We start from the raw sequence: 14,072 nt of genomic DNA, 5'->3' as shown, positions 1-14,072 counted from the left end.
CAGCCACATGGTAGCATGCTATTTTACTTGCAAACAAGACTTGAGTAGCAGATCCTGACCTTTATGGTTTAGTACTGAAAGAGGCTTTTCTCTCATCATGTCACAACTTCTGTAATATTCACGCTTTTATTTGTTTGGGAGGGGAGTAATTTTCTTAAAAACAACACAGCTTTCCTCAAATTAACCACTAAATGTCACCAAGTCAGATTGTTTGATATTGTCTAACAGAATGTGACTGGTGCAACCGGAAGGAACATTCTAATACAACATTGGGCAACAAAGCAGCTTAAAAAGAAAAATTAAACTGTATTTATGATAGAAAATACACATTATGGAAATAAATAATAATTCCACTAATAACATATGCCTGCTACTGCCAGGTTAAGGTTGCTTGTTCACTACATCGTCTACCTGAAGGATGGTCCAGTGGTTAGAGCCATAGCATAGGACTTGGGACACCTGTGTTCAATTCCCTTGCTCTGCAACAGACTTCCTGCATGACTTTGGGCAAGTCACTTAACCACCCTGTTCCTCATCTATAAAAATGGGGGTGATGATCATTCTTCTGTACCTCACAGGGTTTTGTGAGGGTAAATACATTAAAAGTTTGTGACATGTTTTGAGATATCCTACTGAAAAGTGCTATATAAGAGCTAGATATTTATTATTAATGTGTTTAAAGACTTAGGGTGATTTGAAAGTAAAATCCACTCTCACAATTGAGGAAAGGGTGCAGGAACTCGTCACGTATCCAGTACTTCTGCCTACAGGTTGGAATGGTGGATAATGTGTTTATATACTACTTGGATATGGTGATAATGGATCTTTGTAATGGTGGGTTTTGTGATCCCTTGCTTTCTCTGGGCAGCTGGCATGGATAGCCCTAGATGACCTCTTGCAGGATTTTCCGTCATTCTCCCATTCTTTACTTGAATCTTTTCAGACCTTATATGGATACACTGAAGAGAAGAAGTTTAGTCCTTTTACTTGTCATGTAAAATTAGATTGAAGAAAGCAACAGAAAATATACACAACTATAAAACAATCTGGGAATAAAATGGACTAAGTGACTTATAACTTTTTTCATCTCTAATCTGTAACGTTCATTTAGTTATAAACAATGGGCATTTGCTATGTACCCACAGGCAAAATGCAAAGGATAACCGACACTAGTTCCCCTTAGGGACATTCCAAGCAAGGTCTGATGCTCAGGTTATTTCATTCCACGTGAAATCCCATCTCACCAGGCCAGTATTTGGATCATAACAAAAGTGGGGCAATCTGACAAAGAAAATATCCAGACCTGTAGATTATTTGCCATACCAACACCAATGCAAAACACAGTAGGTTGTGCAGCAATGAACCTGTCCAGCTAATTGATGGGTTTAGTCAAATGTGTGTGATCTCAGTTAATTTACTACAATCAATGGGGATACCCACAGTAAGGTATCCTTTCAAGTTTAGTTAGCTGAAAATCACATGCACGCACTAAGCCACATCATTTTCAATGTGAAACCAAATCCTGTTCTCCATATAAACAGACCAAACTTTAATTCTAATCCAGGGAAAACGTGGATTGTTATCAACGAGAGATTTTGCTGCCTTGATTATGGGCTGAGAGCAACATTCTCCTCTTCATTTACACAAAGGAAGAGGACCAAAACAAGTGACCCTTGGCTGCAGGGGCCTCCAGAAAAGGGCAGCACTGACTCTGAGAACTTGTTCCCTATTCTTGGGACTAAATATAAGCCTCTCTTTCTGGTGCTCAACAGGATCAGTGCTTTAGGGATGAATGCCCTCCATATTGTCCCTTACACACTTAGGTGCTGGAAATAGGTCTGCTGGGGGTGCTGCCACACACCCCCGGCTTGAAGTGGTTTCCATCATATACAGGGTTTACAGTTTGGTTCAATGGCTTTCGGCACCCCCACTCTACAAATTGTTCCAGCGCCCCTGTTCACATCCCATGAATTTCTGAGTGGAAGTTTGATTGAGTGTCAGTGCTGCCTGAGACAAGGTGAGGCAATATCTTTTACTGGACCAACTTCTGTAAGAGGTATTAATACCTAAGGAGAACGTCCTGCAATTGTATCTGTACAGCAGCCGGGGATGCTGCCACCACTTGGTAAGGGGAGAGGGAATAGCAAGATGGGTAACATTTCTAATTTTACTAATAAGAAATTAAAGTGGAGCCTTACATCTGGATAATTTCTTGGATTCTCGAAATTTGCCATTACAAGGGAAAAGAAAATCCCAATCTTGGAAAATGAAATAAATACGGGAAGGAAAATTATCTGAGCACATCAGCCTGATTCTTTATATCCAGCATCTGGTTGCACTTTCATTCGTTTTAAGGTCTGGTGCTTCAAAACTGAATCTTAAAGAAACAATAAAAGGGTCTGCTCTTATCTGGCAAAGCAGGATAAAGTGACTTTGAGGTAAAGCCTTTAGGGGATTTCCTGTTGACTCAATGCCTTCTAGCTACAGGGCCTTCTGCAAAACAGGTTTAGTGGGCAAACTTAAAAATAAATGCCAAGATGTAGTGCAGTTATTGACTTGTGATGAAATTTATCGTAGCAGCTTCTGTGTTCCAGCCTATGCCTTTAACAAAAAAGAATAGCTTGTTTCAGTATGCTTTTTAAGGGAGCTGGCTTAGTTTGTGGCAAAGAAGCCTAGGCATTTCCAGACCTCACCGTAATATGTTGCACTCCATTCTGCTGGGGAATCAGAGATGGTATTTAAGTGAATTTATGCACATATGGCCAAATTCAGAGCTGGTGGATAGGGGTTCAATTCCACTGTTATCAGTTAAGTAGCACACACTTACTCCAGTTCTCAACCTGGTGCAGAGCATCCATCCCTCTGCCCCTACACATTCATTTCTGGCTTTTATGAGTAGGGGATATTTGAAATCCATCCATTTCTGAGCTAGCTTAATTTACAATGAATATCAGTACTGATGATTAATGGGATATTCCTCACTGGCACCACTGTCTTCTGTAAACATTTGAGGAGCTGGTCAAATGTTATTTTTTGAACAATGCTTCTATTCCTCAAATAAATTGTCTAATAATATTTTGCATTATTTGACCAGCTCTTTAACTGGCTGAATAATATCTGTCAACATTTATTCATAGAAGATATTCATCAAAATATATTCCACTCCCACTGGAGTCCCTGGAAGCTTTGCCATTGGTCTCAATAGGAGCAAGAGGCCCAAGGATATATTATTATAATTTTTTCCTTTCGTGGCATAAGGTGTATGGTACTTAAAAGACAACAATACACAGGGTCAGATTTCCAAAGGTATTTAGGCACCTTAAGATGAAAAATAGGTGCCTAGTGGGATCAATGGGAGATAGCCACATAACTACTTAGGCACTTTAGTAAATGCATATGCATCTTTAGGCACATCAATTCCATTGTAAATCCAGCCCACAGTCCCTACTCTGAGAAGCTTACAGTCTAAAGCCCCAATCATGCAAACACTTAAGTATGTGAATAGCTATACTTATGCAAGCAGTCCCATTCAAGTAAACTTTATGCAAGTGAGTAGTCACATTAAGTAACTGCATAAGCATAAAGTAGCCCCTGTACTAGGAAAAGGGCCCCTTTGCTCTGATATCAGCTAGGGTTGATTACAATTGGCCACTTGGATAGACAGGACCAAACCATTTTCAACTCCCAAAAAACACGGTGGACTCCTGCTGAAACAACAATTCAATAAGGGCTAGGAAGTAACATTCTGGATTCCTTTTGTCACCATTGGGTCACTTTCGTCGTATAAAGAGACCCAATGTGACAAATAAATCTGCACTGGGAAAGCCCAGTGGAAGCCTTAGGATGATAGCTCCCTTACTGATTTTGCTCTGTGCCTTCACCTATTGTTACCTTTGCTTGCCATACTATTTGTACATGTGCATATTATACACACACACACACACACACACAATTTATTTGTTATAGCTTTTGCATATTTATTTTGCATATTAAGGCCAAAATCTGAACATGCAGGATAGACAGTCTCATTACTTTTTCCAATGAGGAGCTTCTAGGAAAACTGCCTGGCAGATAATCAGGTAAACAAAGATAACAAAGCCTTTGACTGCAGCAAGCTCTCAAAGCCCAGAAAGAAGGATGTTCTTTAATAATCCCTCGTTAAAAGGGAGCATATGCTTCTTCCTCAGAACTGACAGTGCTTGGTTTATTATTACACAGCCTCAGCATTACTGTTATGATCAAGTGCAAAACCCAGAGAGAGAAGCCCTTTGCAGCAAGGGAACTCAACATAAGAAATATGCTGACGTTTCATGGACTCTAACTTCACACAATATGGATCATGTTTGAGATGGCATGAAAAATGGCCTGGGCAATGCGAGGCAGGGGAGGGGCGCCACAACTTTTGAAAAAAAAATGCATTTTGATGTGCAGAACCCCAGACAACCCCGCTTTGCACTCTGATTAAATTGGCTTCCCTCAAAAATTCTTCCACTTCCTGGAGGCTGAGAAAGAGGATAGGGAGGAGGCTCAGGTGCACTCTCCCAAGTGCTCGTTAGAGACCAGATAGCACCACATTAATGGTCAGCTTACTTTTCTGCTCATGTCCATTAAGTGTCAGTCATCTATTAGCTCTTGAGAGATTAGGCCAACACAGAGGTTTTATGACGTGCTCTCCAGGAGCACTGAGGAGTAATTTTTACACGTATTTCTTCAAAGAGAAACTTACCATGGCCTCTGAATGGAGTAACTCCTCTCTTTTGTCATTCCCCTCTCCACCCCCAAATATCAGTTCAATTGCTTACAAAAACAAAGAGATATGAGCCATCAGCAAATTCGAACACTGGTGTCAGCAACTGAAAATCCATAGATTTGACTGGAGTCACACTGGCTTACATCAAGCTTAAAATTAGACAGGATATATCAATTGCCTTTGAATTTGCCTTGATTAATTATGCTCCAGTTGTTTCTCAGGTGTCTGCCATTAGAGGCAGAGTTTATTTCTATATGGCCTGTAGCTATAACCCTTGGTGGTAAGTTTCCATAGAATTTTTAGTGCTGAGCTATTCATTCATTTCATGTTCATGCTGGCGCACCACAGCACTCACAGTGACAGCCTGCTGTGGGATCAGCTACAATCTCTTTGTTCCTGAAGCCAGTGCCATGACTTAAAAGACAACTGCATCCCCTTGGCTCAGGCCACCAAAATGTTTGGTCAGAAGGCCACTGTGAACGGGTTGTGAAAACATTTGTTTAAAGTTTTTAATTGCAATTGACACTACCAAGCCAAGCGCTGAAGGCAGCCATCTTGATAACAATAAGAAAAGGAGTACTTGTGGCACCTTAGAGACTAACCAATTTATTTGAGCATGAGCTTTCGTGAGCTACAGCTCACTTCATCGGATGCATACTGTGGAAATTGCAGAATATCATTATTATATACACAGACACCATGAAACAATACCTCCTCCCACCCCACTCTCCTGCTGGTAATAGCTTATCTAAAGTGATCATCAAGATGGGCCATTTCCAGCACAAATCCAGGTTTTCTCACCCTCCGCCCCCCCACAGACAAACTCACTCTCTTGCTGGTAATAGCCCATCCAAAGTGACCACTCTCTTCACAATGTGTATGATAATCAAGGTGGGCCATTTCCTGCAGAAATCCAGGTTCTCTCACCCCCTCACCCCCCTCCAAAAACCACACACACAAACTCACTCTCCTGCTGGTAATAGCCTATCCAAAGTGACCACTCTCCTTACAATGTGCATGAAAATCAAGGTGGGCCATTTCCAGCACAAATGCAGGTTTTCTCACCCCCCCCCACCCCCATACACACACAAACTCACTCTCCTGCTGGTAATAGCCTATCCAAAGTGACCACTCCCCTTACAACGTGCATGAAAATCAAGGTGGGCCATTTCCAGCACAAATCCAGGTTTTCTCACCCCCCCCACCACACACAAACTCACTCTCCTGCTGGCAATAGCTCATCCAAACTGACCACTCTCCCCACAATGTGCATGACAATCAAGGTGGGCCACTTCCAGCATAAATCCAAGTTTAACCAGAAGGCCGGGGGCGGGGGGGGGAGGAAAAAAACAAGGGGAAATAGGCTACCTTGCATAATGACTTAGCCACTCCCAGTCTCTATTTAAGCCTAAATTAATAGTATCCAATTTGCAAATGAATTCCAATTCAGCAGTTTCTCGCTGGACTCTGGATTTGAAGTTTTTTTGTTGTAAGATAGCGACCTTCATGTCTCTGATTGCGTGACCAGAGAGATTGAAGTGTTCTCCGACCGGCTTATGAATGTTATAATTCTTGACATCTGATTTGTGTCCATTTATTCTTTTACGTAGAGACTGTCCAGTTTGACCAATGTACATGGCAGAGGGGCATTGCTGGCACATGATGGCATATATCACATTGGTGGATGTGCAGGTGAACGAGCCTCTGATAGTGTGGCTGATGTTATTAGGCCCTGTGATGGTGTCCCCTGAATAGATACGTGGGCACAGTTTGCAACGGGCTTTGTTGCAAGGATAGGTTCCTGGGTTAGTGGTTCTGTTGTGTGGTATGTGGTTGTTGGTGAGTATTCGCTTCAGGTTGGGGGGCTGTCTGTAGGCAAGGACTGGCGGAGGGAGAGAAAACCTGGATTTGTGCTGGAAATGGCCCATCTTGATGATCACTTTAGATAAGCTATTACCAGCAGGAGGGTGGGGTGGGAGGAGGTATTGTTTCATGGTGTCTGTGTATATAATAATGATATTCTGCAATTTCCACAGTATGCATCCGATGAAGTGAGCTGTAGCTCACGAAAGCTCATGCTCAAATAAATTGGTTAGTCTCTAAGGTGCCACAAGTACTCCTTTTCTTTTTGCGAATACAGACTAACACGGCTGTTACTCTGAAACTTGAAAACAATGGATAGCATGGCAGTAGGGGTTCCCAATGTGAACCAATTTCCAGCCCGCTTTAATAGCAGTTTCTATGCCACACATACACACACACACACGTACGTTAGTTGGAACATTCAGCAGAGAAATCTGGGCTAACTCAGTTTTGTTTCACACTCCACCTATAAACCATTATTAAAACAGGTTGGAAAGTGACTTACATTCTCTTTGCCTTTCTTCAGAATCACAAACTATCGGTAAAAGCTTAAATCAAACAAAACCCAAACATTTGAAAGTTTGTTCAAGGTGAAAAGAGCTTCTTACTTTGCTGTATGTTTCCAGACTGTTGGGATATGCTGCATGCATGACATCTGGTTTAACCAAATGGATGTAGATTGTCTTTAAACTAGACACTAAGGTGGAATTTTCAAAAAAACACTCAGCAATAATCTAACTGCTCCCACTGAATCTATATTATAGGATTCCAAGATTGTCAGTCTGGCTTTGTGTGTGTCACTCTTGAAGCCTGGAATGTCTGAGTCAGTGTCAAGTGATGAAAGCAGTTACAAGCATGGTTCAGAGCTCTCTTTGTTCAGAATATCAACAGTTTCAATCATCACTGGAATTCATGGTCTCTTACCACCCAATATTTATGTTCTCAGCCATTTGGGCCTTTTTTTTTTTTTTTACCCTTTACAAATTACACCCAAACGACATCATGGGCTTTTAACTAGTTTGAAGGTAAAACTCCCATTGATTTCAATGGGAGTGGAGTTAAGCCAATGCTGAGTACTTTTGAAAGTCCCACCATACAGTGCCTTCAGTTTGTGTCTGTGTTGTTTGTTTGTATAGCACCTAGTACAATGGGGCTTAAATCAAAGTTTGGGTCCTTAAGCACTATCGCAATAGAAATAATAAGAAAAAGATGTATGTGTCCTGCATATTTTAAAGGGTATTGTATGGGCTTATCTTCACTACGGGCTAAATTGGCACTGCTGCAATCGTTGGAGCGGGCATCGATTTAGCTGGTCTGGTAAAGACCCGAAAAGTCAATGGGATAGTGCTCTCCTGTCGATTTCAATACTCCACCTCCCCGAAAGGCAGAAGCTATATTGGCAGGAGGGTGTCTCCAATCCACATAGGATGGTGTAGACACCACTGTAAATCGATCTAAGCTACGTTGACTTAAGTTACATATCTTATGTAACCTAACTAGCATAGCTTAGATCAACTTACCTCGTTAGTGTAGACCAGACCTATGATTTCAAAACAGTGCATAGGAGGTATGAACAAACTTACTTTTAATTTTCTCTATACAGTTGCATAGATCCCAGGTGCAACTTTCAATTTTTACTACTTAATGGACTGAAAAAAATATTATAGAAAGTGGTTGATATTTCACTACATCAGTTCATTACTAAAGTAATAATGCCCTATGTCTTTTAATTACAGTAATTAAAATAATCCACAGTGATAAGAATTATAGAGATTATCATATTTGCTTATTAACATGATAGTCCACTTAGTTCTGTGATGGAACAATGATTACTAGGCTATTATGCGGTGACATCTAATTATTCTGGAGAAATTTATGAGTATTTCTGTTTGTAAGTTTGTGTGCAATCACATCTCATTCTATCATATCTTGATAAAGCAAGGATACACATCAGGGAAGAATCTGGTTGCCAGGTGCCAGACCTCTGAAAAGCTGGTCAAACCAGGGGGTTTTCTTAACTGAAATTTAAGGGTGTGTTATTGGAGCATATTAGTTAACACATTCTAGTTAACACATTCTAGCACATTAGTTAACATGATCCCATAGTCTAACGTATATAAGGCAAAGGAGACTTTCAGATATGGTTGACTGAAGTCTAGGCTATAACTCAACCAGTTTAGCATATTTTAAACTCAATACTCCCTTGTCTCCAGGAGTTTTAGAGCATGTTAGAATATGCTACCCATTTGTTCTAATAACTTACCTTTAAATCCTAGTCAAGACAAGGCCCAAGGAGTTAAGGTTATCAACTGATCTGTTGCTGTTGACAAATTTGGGGACTAGTTCTTAGTTCTGGCCTTGTGAGTTTCTCCTCTCAAATGCCTCATTTTATTGACATAAGACTAGATTGTAACTCAACAACATGCCTGCCCAGTGCTGTCTCGTTCCCTTTACTCTGAGTCAAGTGTTTTGACAAAGTTATGTCACTGATTATTCAGAGTCAATGTAATTCCAGTTATGGGGTGGTCCCTCTTTAAAGATCTTCTGTTATTTTACCAATATTCCCTATCCATCCACCAAACTATGGGTGAGAAGAAAGCTGGGAAAGAATTTCTGGCCAACCTGTTCATTCTGAATGACACATTGACAGGATTTGGTTTATTAATTGATAATTGTCTTAAATAAAATGTTTCTCTCATTTATTATTTCAGAAAAGGAGAAGGGGTTTTTCTCTTTGCTGTTCTGCTTTTGCATTTCAATCATATTATCACAAATTATGCATATTAGTTATGCTTTTACTGCTTCCCTGCAAGTAAACTAGAAATAGCCATAAAGTGCAGTAATATAAGCTTTCTCAGAGTCATTTCACTAGGGTTATCTGGTTTCTGCTATTTGATTTGGCCCTTTCCTAATTTTAAACCAGTGGCATTTCCCTTCTACGACACCTGTGCTATGCTCATTGGGATCCAAATTTCAGGATCTTGTACAATGCTGTGGACAAAACACGGTCCATTAATAAGTCTCTTGAGACGGCTCCAAAGGGCTCAGTGCAGGAGGCTTCAGGAATTCCCACACAGGTTAATCTGTACTTTTATCTCTAGCTTGCCCAAAGGGTTTCTTCACTACCTTATCCTTCATGTTGGATAGCAGGTGCATGGAAATGCAACATTCACAATTATTCTTCTTTTAATCATGCTCAAGGAATCCAACGTCACTATCTTTTAAGATGGGAGAAAAGGAGGTTGAGGTTGGGCCATATGACAAACCATTTCCAAGTAGATTTGTTATCATGTCTGCAGGTGGTTTGGTGTTTAAATGCAGATGGAAACCCAAAACATTTCACACTGAAACAGTAACTTTCATCCAACAATCTCAAAGTGCCTTGCAAACATTAATGAATCTGAACAACACCAGAGGGAGCAGAAAAATTGTTTTACCCTGTGCTATGTTTGACATTCGGTAGCAGTTAACTGTAAAGAGTTGGCGGTGCTGCACCACCATCTCTGGTCATGTAGTAGGTGATTAGAAGTCCCAACTGAGCAGGATGACAACAGAATGCTGAATGGGATTCTAATGAAAATAGTCTATCTTTCAAGCTACCAGCACTACTCCAGAGGCCAGGTACATGTGCATGAGTATGCATATCATAAGATATGGATTCATTTGGCCTTATTTAAATAAAATTGATCCCTTGATAAGTATACAGTAAAAACGCGCCTTAAGCAATCTTGCAAAGGACCAGCAAAAAAAAAACCCACACACCCAACAATCAAGTAAGAGAAATGGTCTTTAACTAAAGATCTAACAAAAATTGTGTGGGGAAGCCTTGGACATATGGTACTTTAAAGTGGTAAATTAAAGCAAAACAGGGTGTGTAGGCAGTAGGGGAATATTTGACCTAAAATCATGCCACCTAGCAATGTGATCCTATCAGCTCTCACAAGACAGGTAGAGTTAACACTTACATGAGAGGCCTTAAGGGAGATTTAGGGCCAAATTTTCAAACAGTTGTACAAAAAAGGCTTGTGCGTTTTTGCAGGTTTGTTTTATGCACAAGTACACAAGTTGGGATTTATGCACTTGCACAACTATGTGTGCATGCAAACCCTGACTTGTATTAAGCATCAGGGTATTTGCATGTCCACTCTTTGCCCTCCACTCTTCCCATATTAGATGCTGCAAGAAATGCTGTTAATGATTCACAAGATGCTACTCTGGCCTCTGAGGGAAAGCCTGCACAGCACCAGAGCAACCTCTCAGTCCAGGTGAACAGATTCACGCAGGGGTGCTGGAACAATTTTTATAGTGAGTAAGTGAGAGTGCTGAAAGCCATTTAACAAAACTGTAAACCCTGTATATAACGAAAACCACTTCAAGCCAGGGAGTGTTGCAGCACCCTCAGCATCCCTAGTTCCAGCACCTATGTACTCAGGTTCACAGGGCTCAGGCAAGTGCTCTAAAAAACAGCTATACAGACAGCAATTTGAAGTTGCATTTCGGGCTGGAGCCCACCCCTCTCCTTGGACTTCGGAGCCCAAACTCCAGCTCTAGCTGGTAGCTGCAACTTCAAAGTGCTCTATACACAGCTATTTTTAGAGTGCTAGTAAGGAGCCCTGCTAGCCCAAATCTGTTCATCCAGGCTGGCAGGCTAACTCCCACTTGCTCCATAATGCTGCACAGATATACAGTGCTGAGCAACACCACACAGATGGTAGACAGTGAAGAGAGAGAACGTTGCTAAAATTCGATTTGCACGTTCTTGACATCGTTGTCAAAGCTTCTATAGACGAAGCCTGAAGCTTCAGCACATTGTTACGCTGAGCAGTGCAGGATGGGACATGCAATATTACTAAAGTTGAGGTGTTATTTCTTAGGGCTTGTCTACAATTAAAACACTACAGTGGCACAGCTGTGCTGCAGTAGCGCTTCAGTGTAGCCACTACCTACATCGACAGGAAGTATGTCGATCAGTGTAGGTAGGCCACCTCCTGGGAAGGCAGTAGCCAGGTTGACAGAAGAGTTCTTCCATCAACCTACCGCTGTCCACACAGGGACTTAGCTACACCACTCAAGGGTGTGGATTTTTCACACCCCTGACCAACATAGTTAAACCAACCTAATGTTCTATTGTAGATCAGGCCTTAGTGTGCAACAACTGACATCTGCAAAGCTGAATAGCTCAGCCTTTGGTTGATCAAGTACACATCCCTCTGCAAAAGCTTTGAGGACCAGACTCTGCCCTCAGTGACACTGATGATATTGTGTGGGTGTCACTGAGGTCAGAATTTAATCCTCTGCCTCTCGTTCTCTCCCATGAGCCAAATGAGCAATAAAGGGAGTCTTCACTCCATTCTGCCTAATGTGATTTGTTTTTTAGTAAGCCTATCCAAGGAACTTCTCATGTTTCCCAGTGGAAGATGAACTAGCTTCACAAACAGGACTCAGACTTCTGATTTTGTGCTGGCCCCGACTCAACCTAGCAGCTACTTCCTCTAATTTATGCCAGTGGAGGGCTGGTATAGCTCCACTCCAACATGCTACTGATACACCCATCCCCTCCCCCAGCACGCTCTTTAAACCAGGAAACCCCCATGATGATAAACCATCACTGTCCCTCTCCACAAGGGTAATTCTCCACTGGCCATTTATGGCCTGGATCTGAATCTGGGCCCAATCCAATTAAGCATGCAAGTTCTTGTAACTATAACATCACTTTCTGAACCCAATATTATGCTACAAAGATATATATCTGGCAGACACTATGGGATAATTCAAACCTGGTGTCAGTGGTGAAACCTCTTTGCCTTTGGTGGAGTTGCAGCCACTTACATCAGGTAGGACTCTGGTATTGAGGGAGCTTATCCACTTTCAACACGAACCACTTTGATTCATATGTTACACTTTCTCTGTATATGGTCTTTAGTGAAAATATCCTACGGGTTCTATATTAACAAGGAATCCTCCGAAGAACTGATTTGGTAGAGAATCTTTCTCTGTTTGCACAATGTTCATTACATTTAACACTATTTTTATAGCAATAGAAAGTTACTTATTTACTTTAATATTAAAGAAGCAGAGTTCCTGTGACAGGTGTTACATACTTACTACCCCTAATGCGTACAGTCTCTAATATTACATATTAAGCAGTGAAGGTTGGTATCACATACTAATCAATGAAGCTAAACAGTCCTACTGCAAATTCCCTGCCAACACAATACAAAGTTGTTCTCAGTTTTTGGAAGGCTGTCTCTTCAGTTATGCACAACAAACGCAACTTTTACATAAGCAATAACAATTTCTGCCTTTACCTGTGGAATAGTGTCTTGAGTTCTTGTATTATCCATGGCTGTGAAACTTCTATTTGTTTCATCAGTACCCAGAGGGTTACACACTATAGTTTATTCATGAAGCACACCTGCTTTACAGCAGCACAGCTCTCTCTCACTCTCTCAATCTTGCAGCGAGTGTTGATTATTAACAGTTACTTCCTTGTACACTGAGACCTCATAGAAACTAGAATGGTGCAGTGCTTCCTTACGGCAAGCCTGCTCTGTGAGAAGAGAAAAAGTAGAAGTTGATTGTTTGCTTTCTCTTGAATTGATACTTATCTTTTAGTTACTTCCTGAAATCAGTGAATTATACTCTATTATTAGACACTGATTCCATGTGAACTCAAAGCACGTACGTTGCTAAAACAATGTTCAGAACTAAATACAATAAAATCTTCCAAAGAAATTTTAAATGTTACTGCCACCGGGACTGGACTTTCATAAGTATGGTTCAGTGCATACCCAGCAACCCTAAGTGCATGTGTTCAAACTGCAACTTGAGCATGTGCATACTGGGCAAGGGCACAAATGCACCTACACTGAAGCTGTAATTTCCAGCTCAGGTAGATGTACATGTACTACCTTTGATCAAGTGTAGAAGCCCTACAGTCCCTCACTCTGAGGTGGGTGGCTGTGGACCCTAAAAGCCCTGGCATCCCCAACCCCATGGCAGTCATCCTGGTCAGCTGCCCCAGAGCCGCGGACCCTGAAAACCTAATTTCCCCAGCAGCCCACTGGGCAGGCTTTCTTCCTAGATCCCACATCCTCCACATGCTTCCAAAACCTGTGTTGGATCCACTGGAATTCATCAAAATCATACTCCGTAAACATTTCAATTTTGACAAATTGGCAACTTCTGACAAAATGTGTTTCATCAAAATTTTTCTGAGCAACTTTAATAATGAAAAGGATGCAACCGATGAAGTGAGCTGTAGCTCACGAAAGCTTATGCTCAAATAAATTTGTTAGTCTCTAAGGTGCCGCAAGTACTCCTTTTCTTTTTGCGGATACAGACTAACACGGCTGCTACTCTGAAACCTGTCTAATAATGAAAACCTTCCTCCTTGCAGTGAGGCTTGATGGCTGTACAACACTTGGAGATCCTTGGAGGAAAAGCATAATAGAGGTGC

At 41.3% G+C, this 14,072-nt stretch overlaps 1 protein-coding gene across 1 annotated transcript in view; it reads right to left on the bottom strand.

Moving 5' to 3' along the window:
- Positions 1 to 13,138, bottom strand: part of LOC119563663 (formin-like protein 19) — a 63,114-nt gene extending 49,976 nt beyond the window's left edge. Inside the window, exon 1 of the mRNA XM_043527224.1 lies at positions 12,922 to 13,138. Within this exon, the coding sequence (XP_043383159.1) occupies positions 12,922 to 12,957 (36 nt within the window). The 5' untranslated portion in view covers positions 12,958 to 13,138. The remainder of the gene's footprint in view (positions 1 to 12,921) is intronic.
- Between the last annotated feature and the right edge of the window lie 934 nt (positions 13,139 to 14,072).

The sequence above is a fragment of the Chelonia mydas genome, chromosome 13, assembly GCF_015237465.2.
Source record: "Chelonia mydas isolate rCheMyd1 chromosome 13, rCheMyd1.pri.v2, whole genome shotgun sequence".
In the NCBI taxonomy this organism is placed as follows: Eukaryota; Metazoa; Chordata; order Testudines; family Cheloniidae; genus Chelonia; species Chelonia mydas.
Note: the sequence above shows the minus strand (reverse complement) of the source record. Positions and strands in the feature narration are given on the sequence as shown.